The sequence below is a fragment of the Caloenas nicobarica genome, chromosome 11 (assembly GCF_036013445.1).
Source record: "Caloenas nicobarica isolate bCalNic1 chromosome 11, bCalNic1.hap1, whole genome shotgun sequence".
Classification (NCBI taxonomy): Eukaryota; Metazoa; Chordata; class Aves; order Columbiformes; family Columbidae; genus Caloenas; species Caloenas nicobarica.
Genome location: NC_088255.1, coordinates 1,197,035 through 1,218,794, shown reverse-complemented (window position 1 = coordinate 1,218,794; position 21,760 = coordinate 1,197,035). Strand labels below are relative to the sequence as shown.

Sequence of the window (21,760 nt, the reverse complement as noted above, 5' to 3'; positions counted from 1 at the left end):
CATCTTGTTTAAATTCTATGTTCCTTCAGCCTAGCATGTCCTCCGGCAAGGGTGTTTTCTTTCTTTTTCTGTGAAAGGAAAAAACACTGTATTGGAAAGGAGGCTAGTTTGGAAATTACTAAAAACAACAAGAAAAAAAATATTATTTTTATCTTTCTTCCAAAGCAGACCCTTGGAAGTTAATGCCTGTAACCTCTCCTTTTTAAAGGGATGTCTTCACAATGGAGTAGCCGATTTTGTGAGGCAAGACAGAAATGTCTTCCTACAGGCTACAGTTCGAAGCCTCGAAAAATGTGTTCAAGAAACTTCGGATATGAGAGACTCATTTCCAGTTGCCACGAGCAGCCTGTAACAAAGTGCAAGCTGTACATTAGCTAATAAACCAACAAGAGTATTTATATGCCATCTAGCAAAAAAAGGATGGCTATTGGAATTACAGAATCCAGGCAAAGAGTCCAAGATGGAAAAGCGTCACGGTCTGAACAGCCAAAGCAAAGCAGGCGGCCAAGCACCGAGAGCACAAAGGGACACGCAGTTCACAGCCTGACACTGACACCCAGGCAGCTCCCAGCTGAGCGGCCACGTCATACAAGGGCTGGCACTCAGAATATTTTAAAAAATTAAAATAAAATTTTAAAAAAGTTTAAAAAAGGGCTGGGTAGGCCTCAAAGGTTTAACTCTGCTTTTGTTACCAACATTCTCGTAGATCCTGTGTTTGTTTTTCTAGACCATTTGTAGCTCACAGAGAGCTCCAGTCCCTTTGATCAAAACCAGCTTTAAAAGCACGCTCAGGGTTTGGGTCAGTCATTTATATGCAAGCACTGACGAGGATTCAGCCAACAAAAGAACGGTTAGGTGCAGGCCACCCGTACAGCTTTTCAAATTAATGAGCACAAATCCTTTAGTCTTGCAAAGGGGGGTGCCTGGGTGGGATTTCTGCAGCACGGGCTGAAGCGCAGCGCTCAGGAAGCCTTTACAGCACTATGGTGACCAAGAGAACACACGGGGAGACGTGGCATCCAGTCTATAGAAGCACCTCAATCCCTACATTTCATTAAGGGACATGACAATTTCTTTTAGAGTTGTTGAGCCAGCTGGCCAGAAGTTCTTCTTTTCTCATCCACTGCACACTGCCAGGCAAGTTAGTTAATTGAACAGAAATTCTCCCTGTTATCTCTGAGCATCAAAGCAAAGAACTACAATGAAAAATTTAAAAGATCAATTTAAAAAAAAAATAAATTATGCCCTGGCTGCTACATTTTTCTAAGAGGTTTGTAAGATTGAGTCGACCAGTGCTATCAACATCAATTTTAACAAATAGTTAGTATTGCGCTAAATTAAGAGCGTCACACATGATCTGCCTCCCCCAGGGCGCAAAGGCAGGTGCCAGGGTCGGTGCCCAGAGACAGTTCCACTTTACCTTCAGAACTGGTCCTGCCTTCCTGACCGAGGATTTCAGAGGTTCACCTTTCGCAAGCCCTTGGAGCTTCTGCAGCTGCAACCTGTTTCTTGGCCCCCGTGCGGGTAACTCAGCTGCTGCGGGGCAGCGCGGAGCTTTCACCTCGGTACCGTCCAGCCCAGTCTGCACAGTCTCCTTCGTGGCTTCACAAGGCCAGCAACAGAAAAACCAGGCAACAGAAAACAGTTAGATGGAAAAGATAAATTTTGGCTGTTTGAACTGAAAAAAAAAATAAGCTAAAAGCCTCTATTGCAACCAACTGACCATTCACACAAGGATTCGACTAGAACAAATTAAACAGTTTTAGAGCAATTGCTAGTGCCCACAGAGACAAGCCATTGTAGGCTCCATAAAATGCACATAACGCAGGACTGATCCTGACAGCTTCCAAAGGCAGTTCTGTGTATGGAGCACTGCAGAACTGCACTACACAAGTGCTTTGCAAGTTGCAGCGTAATGTGCAGCAGAAAAGATGAAGACGAAAGATTCTAGCAACCACAATAAATCTATTATTTTCTGCTTATAAACATTCCAGTGAATCTCAGGCGCATCTCAGAAACGCATGGCAAACTTTTCAAAATACTGTTTCATAATGAAATACAACTTTGTCTTCTACCGTTTGTGTGAGCACGTGAGGTTGCAGGCTGTGCCCTCAGCCAGTGGGGCTGCAGGCGGCCGTGACAGCGCAAAGGTGCAACCGCTCAGCTCAGCCCCCTGCACCAAGCACCTGCTGTGGCTCATGGGCTGTGCGGTGGCTTGTCTGACCTTGGTCACAACACTCATTGTCACCAGCCTGTTTAAAGGAAGATCAGGCAGCCAACAGAGGCGGGTTTACAGAAGAACCAGCCAGGAAGGATCTACACCTCCCTGTCGCATTTTACCATAGCCAAAGGAACCAAGACTGTGGGTAAATGGAGGGGGGAAAACCAGAGCATGGCCAAGGTCCTACAGCCTACATCGTTTGGTAGAGTACGAACAGTTTTCCTGCTCCTTGCTAAAACTCTTCACATTCAAACTCCCTTCCTTGATGGCAGAACTCAACAAGCTTCGGGACCCTATGTCAGAGTTTCCAGTTAAATCTTTGTGATTAGTTAACAGATCCATTACCCGTCAGCAGGGCCGTTGTCATGAAGAGCTCAGGTGGCTTCTTATAAAGCTCAAAATCAATGTGCCGTTTGTCCCAGCTCCATCTGTCTCGTGACAGCACTGGCTCCACGTTAGCATCCTGCCATTTCTAAATGAAAATTGAATCCCTTTGAGAACCCAGGCCAAAATCACCAGGGAGGAGTCACAAAAACCAACCTAACCACATTACTGGGTAGCAATCTAACAATTACCATAATAGGATCTCAAAGTCCAAACTTCACTGCACAGGACTATTTCTCTCTGTAAGAAGTCTTTCAATTTGTTACATTTGATACAAAAATCCATTTCATGACCAAGCTGCTGATTCTCTAATATACAGGCACTTCCAGTGTACTTGAGGAATACCCAGCAGGGGATCCAGTTTCATATTTATACCATGTTTCTCTGCAGTGATATAAGGGGGCTGATGCACTTTCCTGTATTTCGTACACAGCTGCTAAACTCGCACCGCAAGACTGCGAGAGGACAGACCCAGTCCCAAACCTAACTCGCTATTTATCTGATCCCAGCAGCAACAAGTGGACAGGCTGGACAGAACTGTGCGAGCTGTAGATCATCTCGAGGGTGATCTGAAACGCTGCTTTCAGAAAGCAGCAGCTGTCCTCGTGCTTCTACAAACACGAGCACCAGGATTAAACTCAAGAGCCCAGGTGTCCCGAGGAGGCAGCTGAGAGAAGCAGCACGTGCGCTGGAATGGGGGCAGGAATATTCATTGTCCCAGTCGCGAAATAGAATTCAGCTTCTTGTGGCCCTCTGACTATCCACTGCTGAAATACCAGTTAAAACTTTTTCAGAGAAAACTATCCTTCCTAAGCTACAAATTAACTCCCACTCTTTGTTGTTAGCCCTGTAACTACACAGTTTTAGGCAAAACAGTGAGAGTAAAGGAGAGCTGAGTCAGCGCAGAAACTGTTTTAGGAAACCAGAAAAACCCCAGCAACTTTTTCGCCTCCCAAAGGATGGTGTTACAAAAGATGGTCAAATTCTGTGTTTGAGAAGAAAAGCAGAAATGGTTAAATCAGCAGCATATCAAAACCAGACTCCTTCAGAATGGGACACTAATAGTTTTCTGCTTTTGTTCTACCCTTCAGGTCACACGAATGGTAAGTTCGGAATCAACCTCCGTTTCCAACTCTTTTTTATGTCCATGGCAAAGGCAGCAGCTATTACATGGTACTGGTTGGCTTCTGTTATTCTCAGACAGTGAATCTTCTCTGCTCCTTCATGAGAAGATACCTTCTCCAGCATCACGGGTCAGAAAAAAGCACTTTATTTTCACTCACCATTTCACTTCAGCTATCCTCTAACCTTTCTGAGAAACTACTTTAATTTGTATGAAAAAAAATGTAAGATAAAGCCTGAAAATTAAATGAACATGTATACATTCTTGCAAGATAAGATACCAAGCCTCCAATCATTCAGCTTGCACCACTCTGAGCTGTGACTGTGTTCAATTAATTTGGTAGAATTTACTGATCCTGCACAAAAACCTCCTGTTCTATTCCCTTTATTTCCTCATCTTGTCACTTCTAATGACATCCAAATTTTCTTCCTAATGGCAGATCACACGTGCTTGAGTGTGCACAACCCTAAGTACGTTCAAAAGAGGTAATTGTAAACTAGTCAAGTTGATGATCCAGTAAAACAGCAGAAAACTAGAAGTTAAATAGTAAAGAACAGAAGAGAGAGGACACAGGGCAGGAAGAAACTGGTAGAGAACACCGTTGTGGAGGACAAAGACCCATAAAACTGTAGCTAAAAACGACAAATAAAAGATGGAGGAAAAAATAAGCAGTGAGGGAATTTGGAAACAGGAAGGAAGGCTACGATTGGATTGGCAACTCACTAAACAGCCTGCAACCCACTCATCATGGAACACAATATTGATTTTTCTGACATTAGACCCCACTTGTGAAATAAAGCTCTAATCCACTCCTACTTACTAATACTGGCAAATAGGTTTTCTGTGTGTGTTCAGGATAGAATTTGTGCATCCAAACAAAGTATCGCCTGGGTGAGCTAGATGCTGATGTACTCTGATCACAAATAGATGTGTCCCCCTCAAAAGAGGCTGTGCCCCTCAAAATAGATTTCCAAACGCTAAAGCACTCTGCCTCTTTCAAGTCTCCCAAAATGCCCAAGTTCACTTTGGGCTGCTCATTTCAGTTTTCTGTTACCTTTCTTAACTCCTCTCGAAGTGCTCCACCAGGCATCAGAGGCTGCAGGGTACTCCTACTGCTGCTCTTAAACCCAGGAATGACAAATCCCTCTGGTGACAGCCACATACTCTTGGATTTTGCAGAGGATTCCTTAGAAGCAGCAACCACATCCACTGGGTCAAATGTGGCTGACAGATACTCAGGACAATAAGTGAATCTCTTCTTTGGTTCCTACAAAAATTTTTTTTTTTTTTGTTAATGTGAATTCCATTTTGCTGGGAGAAAAGCGCATAAGGTATAGAACCAGTATAATTTCCTTCCTTACGACTGCAAGTAATCATAGATAAAATTACACAAAACATATACTGATAAATATTTTTTAATGTTTTAAAATTTAATTCTATGGATTTAATGGCAAGTGGTATAATGGAATCTTTGTAAAATAATTACAGAAAGAAATGTGCAAAAAGAGAACTGTAGTTCCTATCATGAACCATTTCAGAGCTATAGTAATTTCCACTAGCTGATAGGAAGATAGTATTTTTTATTAAGATTCAAGCCAGCCATCCAGTCAAAAGCAGATTAGTGCAATTCTTCAAATGTGCTCTTAAATGTTTTCCTGCACACTACCATGGGAGTTACTAGTGCAAATCTATTTAATTCATCTCTCTCTTTTCAGCGCTACTACTGGATCTTCCAGTTCTGTGGCTCAACTCACCTTTGCCATTTCCTGGCGAAGATGCTTCTTTGCGAGTTCTGCAGAATTCAGGCTCTGACAGCTGTAGTTAAAGACAGATTTCCCATCGACGGGAGAAATCCTGAAAGTTTCAAACTTTGGCTTTTTCATCTTTCCTTTGAGTTGGCATACAGCACCCGTGTCAGCCTGCAAAGAGATGACATCTGAGTTGTACCTCAATCGGGAATTCAGAGTGTTATGAAAAAAAATACAAACAAGGAAATTATTTTGTAAATATTAAAAAAAAAAAAAAACAACCACAACCTTGAACAAAAAAAAAAAATCCCTTTAAAAGTATATATAGATTCATTACATAACAGTTCATTGTTAATAAACCACTCCACAGATGCCATTGGGCAAGCCTGAAGGCAGCAGAGCAGAGGCAGCACTCCCCGGGACTGACACCTCCTGCCCCATCTAAACAGCTGTTCTGGAGAGCTGATGCCGATTGTCTTCAAACCAAATGAGTTCTTTCATTTCTATGATTCCATTAACACCCCAGCAAATACAGTGATATGGGAAACACCGTTCATTAAGACTCTTCCAATTTCTCTACTGACACAGTATAATTAAACCCTCGTACCTTTTCACCGACTTAAGAACCTCATTCTGCTGTGTTCATGGTAACAATGGCTTTGAATTCAGACTCTGACATAATAGGTAATTACAGTAAGAGAGTAAAATTGCATTTTGGATGTCACATTTCTTTTTTTTTTTTTTTCTTAATCAAATAGCCTGAAAGCTTACTTTACCTGCCATTAAAAAAGAATTTCAAATGCTCTTTCCTGCAGAGGACTCCCCAGTTCCTCTATTATTCTCTTGATTAAACATGTATAAAATGACAACCGGTTAAAACCTGTACACTGGGAAGACTACTAACTTTATACAAATAACAAAATAACTCTATAATAATCTATACAGAATGATTAGGCCTAAGAGCTCTGCTGCTCTCCTCCTCCTATGGTGTTATAAACACAAGCATCAGGAACAATTACTAAAGATAGTCGTCTTTCCCTCATGTAATACTTCTTTATCAACAGACCAACTGGAAAGGAAACACGCAGGAGTTAAATTTCTTCCAGTATTTCCAAGACAGTACTCCTTATGCAGGACAGGAACACAGACTTGCACGTATCAGCCAAAACCTCTTTGTATTACAATATAAACAGGAAAAAACATTCAGAACTATTCTTCACAAACCATGGGATGGCTGGAGTCCTCAACTAAGCAATATACTCCAAAAATCAACCCTGACTCCCAGGAAACATGGCAGGATACCCCTTCTTTGATGTCTGTGTTAACAGGAAAGGGTTTAGTTTCAATGCGTTTTCCCTGAGGCAACAGACAGGGTAGATCGATGCTGGTAACAAGCCAGAAGGGGATCTAAAATTCTTCACCATTTCCTTAAAGCTCAGCTCAGCTCTGTCTGCAACTGCTGGTTTTATTTGGCCAAGAATAAATGCCATTCTGGTTGCCTAAAGGCAGGCAGGTCTTTCACACGGCAAGAGAAGAAAGCGCAATTTTCGCATGAGCTTCATTGGCTCAGTCCCCTGCGAGCATCTGAAGCCTGGATGACATGCTAAGGCACAATGGAGCAGCTCTGGAGAAGAAAGAGATAAAGAAAAATGGGAACCAAACTCAAAAAGAATTTACAAGTCCTTCGAATAACCGGTTTCCTTACCACTTATAGAGTGTCTCATCTGTAAGCCCTAGAATTGTTTTCCCCTTTGAGAAGTAATTACATTTGCAATTCCACTTGCAGTTTCACTTCCGCAAAATAAAATTACCCTGCACTTTTTTATGTTTCCACAATACCTACAAACACCTTATCATAAGTTTTTAAGTCTAATGAGTCATTGTTTCAGGAGAAGGAGGAGGTGTTGACTTAGGACATGAAGTATTGCAGCTATCAGGCTTGCCTCTTGCATATCGTAATCTACTCACCCTACGGCTTCTCTCAAAAGACATTTTCTTTGCTATTTCTTCCTTTCGCTGCACATGCATTTCAGTGCAGTTATCTAATGAAGAACGTACTGCCTGTTTCACTCCTCTAACTTTTCCTGGTACTGCATAATCATCAGAGGAAAGCGAGAGCGAAGGAGGTTTCTGAGGGAAGAGATCCTCATCAGTGAGGGGAACTCCGTACTCGTCACTCAAGGCTGTGATCATCTCTACTGAGGGCAGCAGATCCCCGCGAATTACATCCCTCAACCTCTTACTCTGACGGAGGTAACTGAGCCTACAAATAGACATCGACATTTTATCAGATTACAAAAACTTCACTGCCATCAGATCATTACAGTTCGTGTTACTGTGGAAAAACTATACAACCTTCTTGAAACGTCTATTCATTAAGAAGTTCAGGTCAGTTCACGTATGCTGGAATTTAGCGGCAATAAAGAAGGTTAGCAGTTTAATAAACCTACTAGGAATATTCTGGGAATGCTTCTGGCACCAGATTTAGCTGCGAGTTAATGATTAGTTGCTGTGTTTCTCTCGCCTCTGGCTGCAAAGGCAGTAAAGCAAACTCCCTTCATGCACCTCGTTCTAGTGTATGACCCATAGTTATGTTGAACACCCCCTAAAATCCAACTTGCCTTACCTCTATTTTACTTCTTCTTGTGATCAGATGTCGTTCTATACGCTGTTCATGACAACGCTTAACTCACATCTGATTTCATCCACTAAATCTGGCCTGCAAAGCCTGGTGTTCACACGAAAGCAGTTCTAAATATTTGACGGCAATTGAACACCATACACACAGTTTGTATCCACGCATTGAAATTCAGTTCTCAGCCTCTCTGGCTCAGGCCACAACAGAGGCCACAAAATAGTGACTTACCTAATAGTCAAACACTATTACAATTCCTTGCTAAAACTGGAAGTTTAACTCATTTATCACATAACTGTTCTTTATTTGGAGAGAGTAACTTTACAAAGTACTGTAAAAGAATTCAACTGTAAAATTACTGCAACAACTATCTCTTCTTACCGTTATTTCTGAACAACACATAAAACTGAATAACATTAATTTCAAAGTCGCACCAGCTTTAATGAGACGAACTGAGTTTATATCGGTACGTTAAAAATTAAACTGGCCATTGTGCATATGGATCATGTGCATTAGTTTTTTTATAGTTCAAATTAATTTTCTGGCTAATTCCAGCAGGAGGAAATACATCAGGAAACAGCGGTTTCTGTTGTGCGCACATTAAATCAGTGCCTGACTACAGCAAACTGAAAACCAATGAAACAGGAGTTCTACAAGTTAGCGACTGCTCTTGAACACAGTTCAGAGTCTGGACCCTCCAGTGAAGAACATATTTCTATTTCCCTGCATAAGTGCAGGCCCAGCGGAATGAGGTTGCGACAAAAAGGACTGAGACCCAACGCTGGCAGACATGACTCAGCCATGCGTGCCTACCAACTATCTAAAATATGCTGTATTATGTTATTTTCTACCTCAAATATTGCCAGCACATAGCTAAAGGAAGAAAAGTATTTACCAACCATTGTTGAAGAAAAAAATAAAAAGAAAAAAAGGACTTTTAAGGACACCACAGTGCTAGCGAGCAGTCACTTTCATGTTGTATTCTTTTCCTCACCATCTCACAGAACAAATGTGAAACTAATTACAGACGTGTGAAGAGGTAACCAAGTCAGATGCAGACCATTAGAATGAAGATAAGTGTAAGTAAGTGTAAAGGCCTGGCTCTTCATTAGCTCAATGGAGTTTCGTTAGTCATCAGCAAATGAACAGTTCTTGAACTTGGCTGGGTCAGCCAACAAGGGGAAACAGACAAGTATCCTACACCAGACTGCTAGAACAGAGGTCTGCTATGCAGAATAAAACTTGTAGTAGATGGGTAATCCATACGTAATACGCATTATTGAGTATGTTTCACCAACAAGCAAGCATGTGGGAGGGCGAGGGGGAAGGCTGCTACGAGATTGCACATATATTATTGCGCATTAGCACAATTTTTTTATTAAATCAGATTGATGTTTAGGAGACATTCACTCTTTCTTGTCTCAGGACTAAATGTCCCCATTCATTTCAAAGAAGCTTTGCATGATTCCGGTTCAGAAGTTAATCTAAACAAGTCAGTCTGTTTCTAGCAAGAAAGAAAACAACCACGGGTCATCTCTGCTCTCTAAATTTGAGTTGCTCATATCAAAAGATGGATGGTACCTTTTCCCACCTCTCAATAGATGGGTCGTAATTTACAAATAAACAAACAAAACACACATAGACATTTTTAATAGGTAAGTGATATATATAAAAATAGAGATGTATGCACATAAGACCTCACTCGCTTTCTTTTTCTTTAGTCCATCTCATGAGATGAAACGTCAGGGATGCTTTAAGGCAAAGAGCTGTGAATACCTGCGTGCTGACAAAGTGAGCAGCCTGGCAATGATCCAGCAATAAATCATGCAACAAAACCCCCAAACACAAAGCCAGGAACACAAAACACATTCTCAACTCTCACAAAACTTCTCCTTTCTCTAGTTAGCTTAGGAAAACTGTTTCTAGAGTTCCCCACTTACTTCAAGTGACTTTCTGGATCTATCAAGTTCTATCTGGCCTCTTTCTTCACTCCATCTCTATGACAACGGAGCAGAGAAGTAAATCCTTCCCAACTGGGGCTTGACATCAGAATTTTCTCTTCAATTTGTATTACATTCAGATATTTTCTGACATACTATCCTACACCTCTCTCCTCTCCCTTACAAAGTCGAAATTCCTGCCCAAACTTTTAGTTTGGGCAGGACCAATACCAACCAATACCCAGTTAACACTACAGCAGCCGTTAGAAAACCATGTTCTGTCTTACCACACCTGATCTAAAACCTGAATTATCCATCCGGCCCACAGGTGGCTTTCATCACAGAAAAGATATCCAAGAGTATTATTTTTTTGGTATCTAATATCCACTCTACTTTGCTAACATTTCATTTCACAATTCCTTGACTCTGAATCTGACCAACTCATACCTGGACAAGGCTTGGAAACACGCCCGAGAAATGATTCCTCTGACATAGAGCAGAGGCTGTTTAGCGATGGTGAACAGGGGCTGACAGAGGCGGCAATGGTAGAAAATAGCTTCCAGCTCCGTGTACAGACGCTGAGGGAAGGATAGGCCCGAGTTATACAGTATTTTCAGTTGTCCATGTCTGTGAGTCCTGTAACAAAGCACCCCAAAGACAAGGTTAAAACAATCAGCCCAGATCTCAGGTTTCCTCAGTTCTGCAGCACAATTACTCTCTCTAATGAAACTGCTTTGCTCTTGTCCTTCAGAGGGAACCTATACTTTACAGCCTTCACTTCACATGAACTGTTCTAAAAAAACTTATTTTGGACAAAATTACCAAGAAAACACCAAAACTCTCATGGCATAACTGAGTTGTACATGTTTTCTTTTCAAGCTGCACGGCAAACATTTGAAAGGGAGGCTCACCTCAGTTTCAGCAGTGTTGTGCCCCTTACCAGCCTTATTGTAGTTACAAATGCATTATAGAAATATTTCTGCTACAAATACCAACATTCATACCGCAGCAACAAAACAAAGCTTCAACTTAGGTTACAGGTGAGCACTGACAAGAGACCAAAAAAAAAAACACCCCAAAAACCCAATCCACAACACACCCCCACCACAGGAAAGCTTTAACAACATGCCACAGTGCTAGAAAAAATATCAATTCTTTTTTTTTTAAGCATGAAATTTGAGGGGAGACATTCACTTTGAATTGGTCACATTTTCCTCTAAATTCAAAAGGAGAAAGATCCTGAAGTCCAGCTTCCTCATAGTGACTATTTTTGGTTTAGATCCCACTAGGAATTTTTGTTGTTATTTAGAATTGGCAGATTTGAGTGCCACTTCCACAGACCAAGTAGCAGCTTAACAAAAAAGAGCATATGTCCCCATCCTTGTCATTTTAACTCTCCACGGGTGATCTGTGGTGTAACGTGATAAAGACGAGAAGATTATGCCTCAAGTGAAACAGCCACTGGGACTCACATCCACTAAAACCACATAGAAAGTACCAGCTACATACTTGCCCGTGTATATTTGAATAGAAAGGGAAGGGCAAGGTATAAATCAAATTAAAATCCCTGAATCTAAGGAAATAACTGATGAAAAAATCTGAAACTCTTCTTACCTTTCAAAGTGTTTATCCCATAGTTTCTTGATTGCTTTGTCTTTTAATCCCTCCAAGACAAAGAGATGAGTTGCTCCATCTACTAAGTGAAAACCAGTAACAATATCCAGCTCAGAAACTTCCTCAAGTGGGGTTTGCAGTTTTAAAGCAGCAAGAGACATTCCAAATGAGTGTAAAGGATAGCAGTCCAGCTGGAGGGCTTCAGCATTGATTTCTGTAATCTCTTTCACCAGATCATACAATAACGATGAATTACCGTAGTCAAAAACGTAGATTATATAACCATACGGGCAATTTGTGACTTGAGCATCATCGCTTTCTGCATCCATTCCCAATGGCACAGCTATTTCCACTCTTACTTTCAAAAGCGAGTCTGATTCTAGATAATGTCCCATAGGTAGTGGGGAACAACTACTCACTGACTCTGTTATTGCCCCATTTTCCTCCCCCACACTGAAAACAGCTGTATCTGGAACTGAACAATTACAGATGGAAGCACGGATAGCTAAGTACTTTCTACCCAACAATAAATCTGTGAGACTGACTTTAGCTACCCCATGTGGATGCCACAGTTCATTCTCCATGGAAGAATTACACATTGTGGATGTGCAAGCAAGGAAGCTCACCTTGCCCACTTCTTCATCTGCCTCATCCTCCCGAAACAAACACGGCTTTTTGGTGTTTGTTTTCATCTTTCTATCCCGGTCATGGACTTCAATCTCCAAAGGTGGACCTCTAAGATACCGCTGTAATTCCCCAGGTGCCATTGTCCCCGTTAGAAGTACATTAACATCCTTAAAGTAGACGTGAGTTCCATGGACCTGCCCATGAGTTTGATGAGGTGGGAAGTTGTGAAATTTGTATTTGCAGTAGGTGGGAATACACAGTCTCTAAAGAACAAAAAATGGGGAGAAATGGATATCTGTAGCATTAACGTTTTTCCTTTTTATTTTTAACCTCACAGGACACTCACCTCTTCTAGCTGGGGGATGTACCTCATGGCACTAATTATGGTTTTCCAAAGGAGCAGAGGCCATTCTACATGCATGGATTCTGCGTTTGGAGAATATGCTGTCCCCTTGGCTTGCCTGTCCTTATATATGTTGAATTTCCAAATGCGTCAGAAAAACTCCCCTTATTTCTATATGATTAAAGGAGCATGCTGGGGATGGGAACGGCTCCTAGACTTTTTCTGTTTCTCCCTATGCATTCATCCCTATGTATTCAAGGCCTAAAATAAATACCTATAGCTAGAAGTTAGGAAATTCAACAAGTGTCCAGAGGTACTGTATGGAATGGACTGTATGATCTCTTATTATTCTTATTATTCACCATTTGCTTACAAATCTGGGAAGCAAACGGGGGGTTCATTCCACCATACTTGTTGCAGTAAGCGTACATCAGCACCACGGCAGCCTGCACGGAGTCTTGCCACGGGCTATCCCAACAATTCCACGTTTGAAGCAGTTCATTATTTCATACAGTATCCCACTTGGCAAGGGAAACAAAGTCAAAACTTCTGTGGTCACTCTGCAGATTGCATTAGAAACTACAAAGTGATTTGTCTCCATTATTTCTTATGTTGCACAGTTACTAACATTTTTCCCCTTTTTCTTTTCATAAATGCTAAGCCATTCGCCTAGTCTGTCATAAGCCCTGCAGTGTAAAACTCCACCACAGAACCACATGTGCCGCGATAAAGTTCCTGACATATTATTACACTATTTTCACAAAAACAACAACAAAACATCCTACTAATGTTAAGGATCAGGCTGATGTCACTTGGACCAGATCTTTCATGTGCTATTCCCTTATAGTGCCACCTCCATTGAGGAACAAGAAAACAGCTCTTGAAATCAAAGGTCTTTGACCTCAATTTCATTTTCACATCAAACGTACATAATATCCAGAAAACAGCTTTTTAAAAATAACATTTCTTTAAGCCTAAAAATGTAACAATTTGACAAGAGAACGTATTTTCTAACTAATTTCTCAAAATTTACAAATATAAACCCAAAAACTTTAAACTATATGCTCACCAATATAGAACTTTTTTGCGCACAGCATTTTTTAAGATGTGAAACATTCACTATTTTTTTAAAGTTAAAGAATATTTTTAACATGGGAATAGAAGTTTTTCTAATAAGCGAGTCACCAGGTACTGACTTGTCAGCAAATTGTTGCAAACGATATAGCGCCGTGACTGAACTTACTCTAGATCCGTCGCTCAGAAATCAAAATGGGAAGAATATATATACAAATTATTGCCCTTAGAAAACACAAGGACTGCTGTTTCTCTCCTAGTGCCTATGATAACACAGGCGCTAATCTGGCCACATGTTTTTCAGGCAATATGTTAGTCATATTGTCTGATTTTGCAACTAATAAGGAAAGTTGACTTTAAAACCATGCCCATATTTTAAGCAAAGTTACTTGAGGGTAACAAGAAAATTCTTTCAGAAAGAGGTAGCTGTATGTGTTACCTGTAGCACTTCTATTGGTACAGGTGTGTTTGGGAGGCAGGTAGCTGATTTAATCCTTATAACCAGGGGATTCAATTCATGTTTTTGTCTTTCAGACAGAAGAGGCGTTTCCACAGTGAAAGTCAAATAAGCATCTAAAACTTTAGGATTGTTTTCTGCCAGGCGACCAATCACAGATTTTTCTCCTTTTTAAACATACAAGATAAAATACTGTTATAGCAGCAATCCCATCAAGGCACCCTTATTTGATGCAATTAGTTACAAAAGTCCACTGAATTCGCATTAAAATAAAACAAAAGTATTCACTGCTTCAAATATTATTTCTCTTTTACATTAAGGAAGAAAATAGTCCCCAAAGCAGTGTCAAAACCCCAACTCAGGCTAACTGCTGAAAGCACACAGACGTTTCTTTTTGAAGCTGCAAATATACAGTTCGCATAACAACAAAAATTAAAGCAGTCCAGAAGCTTTTAATCATAGTTAAGCTCATCATTAAATGTAAAGAAGTGCTTTTAAACAAACTGGCCTCTCTGCAAGCAGCTTTTACACATCCAGACTCAGCAGCTGAGTTCCCTGCTGCGTGACTCAGTGCTATTTCTGCCCGCGTGTGCAGAAGCAACTGCACACAAAAACAGGACAACACATAGAATCAGAGAATCATTTTGGTTAGAAGAGACCATCAAGATCATCAAGTTCAACCATAACCCAACACTGGCACTGACCCATGTCCTGAGAACCTCATCTCTGGTCTGTTCAACCCCTCCAGGGATGGTGACTCCACCACCGCCCTGGGCAGCCTGTTCCAATGCCCCACAGCACTTTGGGGAAGAAATTGTTCCCCAGATCCAACCTCAGCCTCCCCTGGCGCAACTTGAGGCCGTTTCCTCTGGTCCTGGCGCTTGTTCCTGGGGAGCAGAGCCCGACCCCCCCTGGCTCCAAGCTCCTTTCAGGCAGGTCAGAGATCAGAAGGTCTCCCCTCAGCTCCTGTTCTCCAGCTGAACCCCAAGCTCCCTCAGCCGCTCCCATCACACTTGTGCTCCAGCCCCTTCCCCAGCTCCGTTCCCTTCTCTCAACTCGCTCCAGCACCTCAAGGCCTTTCTTGGTGTGAGGGGTCCAAAACTGCCCCCAGGATTCGACATTTGGCCTCCCCAGTGCCCAGCACAGGACGGTCACTGCCCTGGGCCTGCTGGCCACACCAGTGCTGGTACCAGCCAGGATGCTGGTGGCCTTTTTGGCCACCTGGGCACACGCTGGCTCATGTTCAGCCGCTGTCACAAACACTCCTAGGTCTTTTTCCTCCAGCCACTTTCCAGCCTCTCTTCTCCAGCCTGTAGTGTTCATGGGGTTGTTGTGACCCAAGTGCAGGACCCGGCACTTGCCCTTGTTGACCCTCAGACAATTGGCCTCAGCCCATTGATCCAGTCGGTCCAGATCCCTCTGTACGGCCTTCCTACCCTGCAGCAGATCAACACTCCCACCCAACTTGGTGTCATCTGCAAACTTACGGAGGGTGCTCTCGATCCCCTCGTCCAGATGTTTGATAAATGCTACTGAGCCCTGGAGAACACCACTCATGACCGGCCACCAACTGGATTCGCCACAACTCTTTGGGCCCAGCCATCCAGCCAATTTTTACCCAGCAAAGAATACATATATATACACATTTTATATATATATATATATATGTGTGTATGTATGTATCTTTCATACACAGGGTGTTTCAAAATGATGGACCCAGTTTGAAATCGCTATATTTCTGCAACCACGAGCCACCCATCACTTGAAAGGTCAGGCCATAGTTTCATATGATTACCACTAGATGCCTATTTTTGTGTAACTATAACATGTTGCCACTGTGAAATATACTGCTTTGAAATTGGGTCCATCTTTTTGAAACACCCTGTGTACGTAACATATATATGAATGTTAACCTAGTTACAGTCAGAAGACCACAGAAACAACCCAGTCTACACTGACCGATATCCCACTTTCAACACATTCTGAATCAAAGAATTTAGACGTACATGCTGATGGAGAACTACAATGCAGGTATTTTTGACATCCTGCCCTTCAGAGCACACAGACCTCTGAACACATGTCAGTCTCCCCCAGATCAAAACCATATCCCCAAGCTTTCTTAACCAGCCAGCTTTCATCCCTAGGGAATTTCATGTTCAAGACAGTTTCCCCCAGGCAGAGCCAGCAGTACCAATGTTTCAGAAACATGAGAACACTCAGCATGCTACTCCCTACTCCCTCCCTGCCCCTTCCAACCAGAATAATACCTGCGAGGAGGGGCAGGAGATCCAACTGCAGTGAAGCAATGTCACGTGCCATGGTAGCATCACCTCTTTTAGGACCAGAACCTCCTTTAGGACCAGAACCTCCTTTAGGACCAGAACCTCCTTTAGGACCAGAACCTCCTTTACCTGTTGATGGAAGGCAGAGTTGGACTGAGTAGGGAGGAGGAAACATTTTGTTGCAATTAATCAAATAAATTACTTAAAATTTACTGCAGTAATTCAGTATTGTCCTTAGAAAAATATTTTTACTATATGCTTTAACACCAACTGAGGCCAGTACTTCAATATGTTCAAACTTCCATTGCACAGTCTACTATACTATATATAGAATCTCTACTTTACAAGAAAGTTAAATTTGCAACAGCAAGCATCAGAAGTTCATGGAATTACCAAAATATTTTACCACCTTACTATTCTTTCCTCGCATATATGTGTTACAACACAAATATGGTAGTCTTTGTGATATGTATTTCCAGAAATCTGTATTTTATAACTTCACATCTACAAAACGGGAATATTGTCATTCATTTACCTCACAAGGATACCATGAAGATAAACTCATTAATATTTGTCATTTTCTTACAGGCTACTTATTCCCAAAATTTCTTTTGCCCAGATCCAGTCTCTACCCAACCAGTAAAAGCAGAGTCAGTCCCAGCCTCAAGTATTTAAATCCTATTTTCAGATTTTTTTGTCCAATCAGTTCATTAACCGAGTGGAGAATTCCAGCACAAGTAGTTTAAGTTTGACAAAAAAATGTAGCAAGTGAACACAGCAACTTAAAAGAACTGTAGAGAAGTTACTCCTGCTCGTCCCAGTTTATTATTATTCCTATAATAAAAGGAATGGCAAGATATTTCAAGGACACATTTAACAGTCAAATGGAAGGAGAGGCATACAAAGTTTTATCTTTTAATAACAATAGTAATGCGACAAGAAATATTAGCAGTACCGAAATGACACTGGGGAAAAAACAGCCCACTCTGAACTTAAGTAAACTGAGATAGAGAGCTCCCTACAAAGTGTGTAACTGTTTATTGAAAGCTCATAAATTAAAACTTCCGACTGCCTTAGTTTTGAAAGAAATAGTGTGTGGAAGTTTGAGAGAGAACTGTGTAAAACCGATCACATTAAGTCACCAGTATCCAGAGTCATGGGAAAGACCAAACTGTAGGGCCTGAGTTGAAAGCGACAGATAAGAGAGCAAAATATTACTCAGTGGAGCTGTGTTTTTTTGTTTAACATAAAGAACAACCACAGATCAAAACCTGGCCTCTAGTGGAAAAAGCACGGCAAGTCCTATGAAACAACAGCTTGCGAATGTCACAGTTGGAATAGTTGGCTTAGCTCTAACATTATTCTTTAACTGTTTCACAAATTCCACCACTGTTCACCCAAGTCTCTTGAAAACATCTATCGCTTCACCCCTGGAACACTCCAAGTGGTAGGAAGGGATGATCGTCATTCCTGCCTCACACTACCAGCTGAGGAAACGGGAAAAGAAACTTCTATTAACTGCTGAAGAAACACAGAAAACTCACAGCAGAGCCGGGAGTAAAGTGCAGGTCCCATAACTCTTTTTTTCTTTTTTTTCATTTTCAATAATTCAAGGTTAAAACAGAAATAGAGAGAAGATAAACAGAAATTCATATCTACTTTTAAAAATTCAGTCCATAGTTCCATCTAGAACTTACCTTTCGTGGTGGTCGTTTTGTTCTGCTCTGGCAGGAGGGCCTCATCCAGAAATCTGTTTCTTTCAAATATCTCACTTCTGAAAACATTAAAAATACCTGAAGTTATTTACGAAATGTGGAATATTAAAAAAAAAAATCCCTGCCATCCCAATGATTATACCAAAACAATGTATTTTAAAAAAATCAAGTCTAAAAGAGCTCAACTGCCAGAATGTAAATGTAAAGGAGATTTAAAAAGGCTATTAACAGGATACATGGTCCTTCTCTTCTGAGTCAGAGACCAAGTACCTGAAGAGATGCATAAAGTAAAACGTCTTGTGGCACATACAACAATACCCTACTTGAAGATTTTTCTGTACATCTGCTTTGCTTTTTGAGGAAAGAAAAATGCATCTGTTCTATTCCTGTTTGCATTTGGTGTATATACCACAAAACAATTACAGATGGACCAGAAATCTAGAATTAATAGATTTTTGCTCTATTATAGGAGCAACTGCCTTGTTAGGGGGGAAATGCACTTTGTTTCAGCATTAACAAGCTTCCCAAACTTCATCACATCAGCCACTGCTGTAAATGGCTCTTCACCAGACATCATACATTTTACTCCCTAAAGTACACGCATTCCTTACAAATTTGATATATTATTGCTGCTGAAAAGTGAATATTAAACAGAAGCAATAGAAAAGGCTGCTTAGCAGAGACAAATCTCACTGCATTTTAAATCTCCTGAGTAAATGATTTGGTTGTCCCTGTCTTCAGACCCCTGTTCTACATTGTACCCGGAGGGCAGCAGTACAGACACCCCGCAGCAAAATTGTGTGAGCAGTGAAGATCGCACTCAGCCCTATGGATTCCTCGCAATGGGGTGACAGAATTGGTGGTAGAATTTTACATGCAGTTCAAGGAAATACAGTGTCCGTCCAAGAATTTTTTTACATCAGTAGTCACAAAACCTGGTCACTGTTTTCTTTAGCTTTATAGGCATGATAATAGCAGTTTGAAAATAAAGGCAATTGATGATGCTTTGAGAGGCACAATGTTTAATAATGAAATAACTATAGTATGTTACATGTAGACAGATGCATGCAGTCTACCGTTTTACGCACATATTATGACATGCATTACTTTTTAAGCCTTTAATCTAACAAACATTGTGTTGCTAATAGCATAGACTACAAGAGCTCCATGTCATCCAGTCACCTCTGAGTGCAACTGGTATTCTGTGCTGGGGACACAAAGTCCAGCTCTCCCTGCCCACTGCCCCCAAGCCTCTCACTATGATTTCTGTAAGGATTTGAAGTGATGAATAGCATCTCCAGACTATGATATTCCATCTACAGCGTTTTCTCTCTGATCTATTACCATGTGCGACATCTTCCCTTTATCCTTGGCACTACATCTTTCAAACATCCTCCTTCCTCCTCCTCCCTGGAATTTTAATCTAGGAGGTCTTAGTTCTTCAGCTGTTTCACAAACATTTTTTTAATTCAGACACATATCCATGCAGTGAGCAATGAATCAAGACTGGGGCTGTGAAGCTGGAAGCAATGTATGTTTACAGCACTAAACATAATAATTTGCTACACGGATTAAGCCAAACATTTCCCAAATAACTCTACCCATCCTCAGAGATGTTTCAAAAGGATTGTAGTAATAGCTGGGAGTGGAGGGGGAGGTTGGTTGCGTGGTTTTGCAGCACTAAAGGTGATAAACATTAAAAATACAGCTGAGATCTTTGTATTCCTATAAAAATTACAGTCAAAATTGTTACTATCTGGTTAAGTAAGTAGTGAATGACAGACTGTCAAAATAATTGCTTGGGGAACAAAAAATCTAAATAAAAACCAGTTTACACGTGGTTTTATAAGCAAACTAACATCCTAAGGAAAAACAAAAACCAGACCTGCTAAAATTGAAAACAACAAGGCTGTTTCTTTGCAGCAATTTTTCTTCTGTTTTTTTTTTTTTAAATTGAGGCAAATGAGTCAGAAGTCCTAGAGACCATCACTATTTACAAGAACCTCCAGGTGTTGCGGATAAATGAAGGAAACCGTCCTGTGGAGTTCACAGAGGTAACATGGAATTGATGGGTGGATTTGTTGGAAACCTCCCCACTGCAGACTGAAAAGACGTAGGGAATATCATACCATATGTGGGCATTTACAGCAGTATTAAGATGTCTTCTGGAACCAATTTGAGAGAAGAAATGCGGCATTCAATTATTGTGACTATCATACTTCCTGGCTGTAGACTTTAGACATAAAATTACGCAAGAAAGAAGCTGATTCTTTAGAAAAGAAGATTATTTTCCATGTGCACAAAGGAACAGCAGAACTTTGCCAATAATAAAATTGGTAAAATATAACTTCCTGAACCTCAGCTTTGCTGTTAGAGTAGTAGGCTGCTTATCAGGTAACTCACTAGTCCTCCACAAGGAATGCGCATTTCCATCATAATAGTTCTTTGAACATGAAGCTAGAAAAACACATCACCAGGGTCACAATGCAGGTGGAATGAGAATGTTCAGATATATGAAAGCCCAAGTGATGTACGTATGGATATAATATTAATTCATTTTTTCCTGTTTGAGCTTCATATTGAAGAGGTACATTTTTCCAGAACCACCAATATCCTGAGAAATATTCTTACATGGCTCTTGTGTCATGAGTCTGTAATGCCTCTAAATACAATTTCAGTAATGATTTTGAAGGGTTTTAGAAAACTATTACAATATTTCTACCTAAAAAGGATTTTTATTCCAATTAATTTGTGCTGAAAGTTTTGTTTGCATGAAGACTAAACACATTCTCCTAATTTTGCAAAATACTGATCTCATTTGTTCATGTTTCACCAGGATTTTGTTCCTGGCATGACAGATAGTATAAATGCAGGCAAGGGAACAGCAACTGCATAAGGAACTACACTTTCAGACTTGAACTGAACAAACATCCTTACGCTTCAGCAACAAAGCTGTTTATGGAATGCAGAGCAAATCCAAAGAAAAGTAATGGCCTGGAGTTCTGCGTTCAATCTTGCACAACATGGACACCCACCTTTGAGCAGAAAGGACATGCTCATGGGACACAGTGTAGCAACAACTCACATTCTGAGTTACAGAGCAAGATTTCACCAGTGCTGTTTTTGGAGTAAAAGCCCTGCTTAGTTTCAATACCACCAACTCACATTTGCACCAAGTATTTCCTCCGATAAGTCATTAACAAATAAAATTCCATTCCAAAGGTTGAGGTTTTTTCCATTTCTGTTATCACAAACAGATATGTAAGATGTAAACACACTAGCCCAATTGATTCTAGCACTTATGAAGCTTCAGAGTGCCCTATTTTATTTTATAAAGCAATCACATAGTATTTACTTTCATATTAAAAAATACAATGCAGAAGGAAATAGCTCAATTAGCAAAGGCTATAATATGGTGGACATGAAATGAAGGGTCTATTTAATCTACAAACCAGAAACTGAGACCTGTTAAAAACAGAATAGGCAGCAAAACAAGAATTAAGCAAGGTGATGTAACAAAACACAGATTAAAAATCACGATTCTCTCAAATCTTACAACAGAACATCACCTCTGCTAAAGCAGCATCCAATCTCTAG

General features: G+C 40.7%; 1 protein-coding gene across 1 annotated transcript in view; it reads right to left on the bottom strand.

Moving 5' to 3' along the window:
* CFAP92 (cilia and flagella associated protein 92 (putative)) overlaps positions 1 to 21,760 on the bottom strand; it is a 30,572-nt gene continuing 8,812 nt past the window's right edge. Inside the window, exons 5-15 of the mRNA XM_065642850.1 lie at positions 18,146 to 18,222; positions 16,434 to 16,577; positions 14,149 to 14,333; positions 11,666 to 12,555; positions 10,499 to 10,687; positions 7,445 to 7,739; positions 5,483 to 5,647; positions 4,783 to 4,995; positions 2,567 to 2,693; positions 1,421 to 1,602; positions 1 to 68 (exon numbers count right to left, since the gene is read on the bottom strand). Of these exons, the coding sequence (XP_065498922.1) occupies positions 9 to 68; positions 1,421 to 1,602; positions 2,567 to 2,693; positions 4,783 to 4,995; positions 5,483 to 5,647; positions 7,445 to 7,739; positions 10,499 to 10,687; positions 11,666 to 12,555; positions 14,149 to 14,333; positions 16,434 to 16,577; positions 18,146 to 18,222 (2,527 nt within the window). The 3' untranslated portion in view covers positions 1 to 8. The remainder of the gene's footprint in view (positions 69 to 1,420; positions 1,603 to 2,566; positions 2,694 to 4,782; positions 4,996 to 5,482; positions 5,648 to 7,444; positions 7,740 to 10,498; positions 10,688 to 11,665; positions 12,556 to 14,148; positions 14,334 to 16,433; positions 16,578 to 18,145; positions 18,223 to 21,760) is intronic.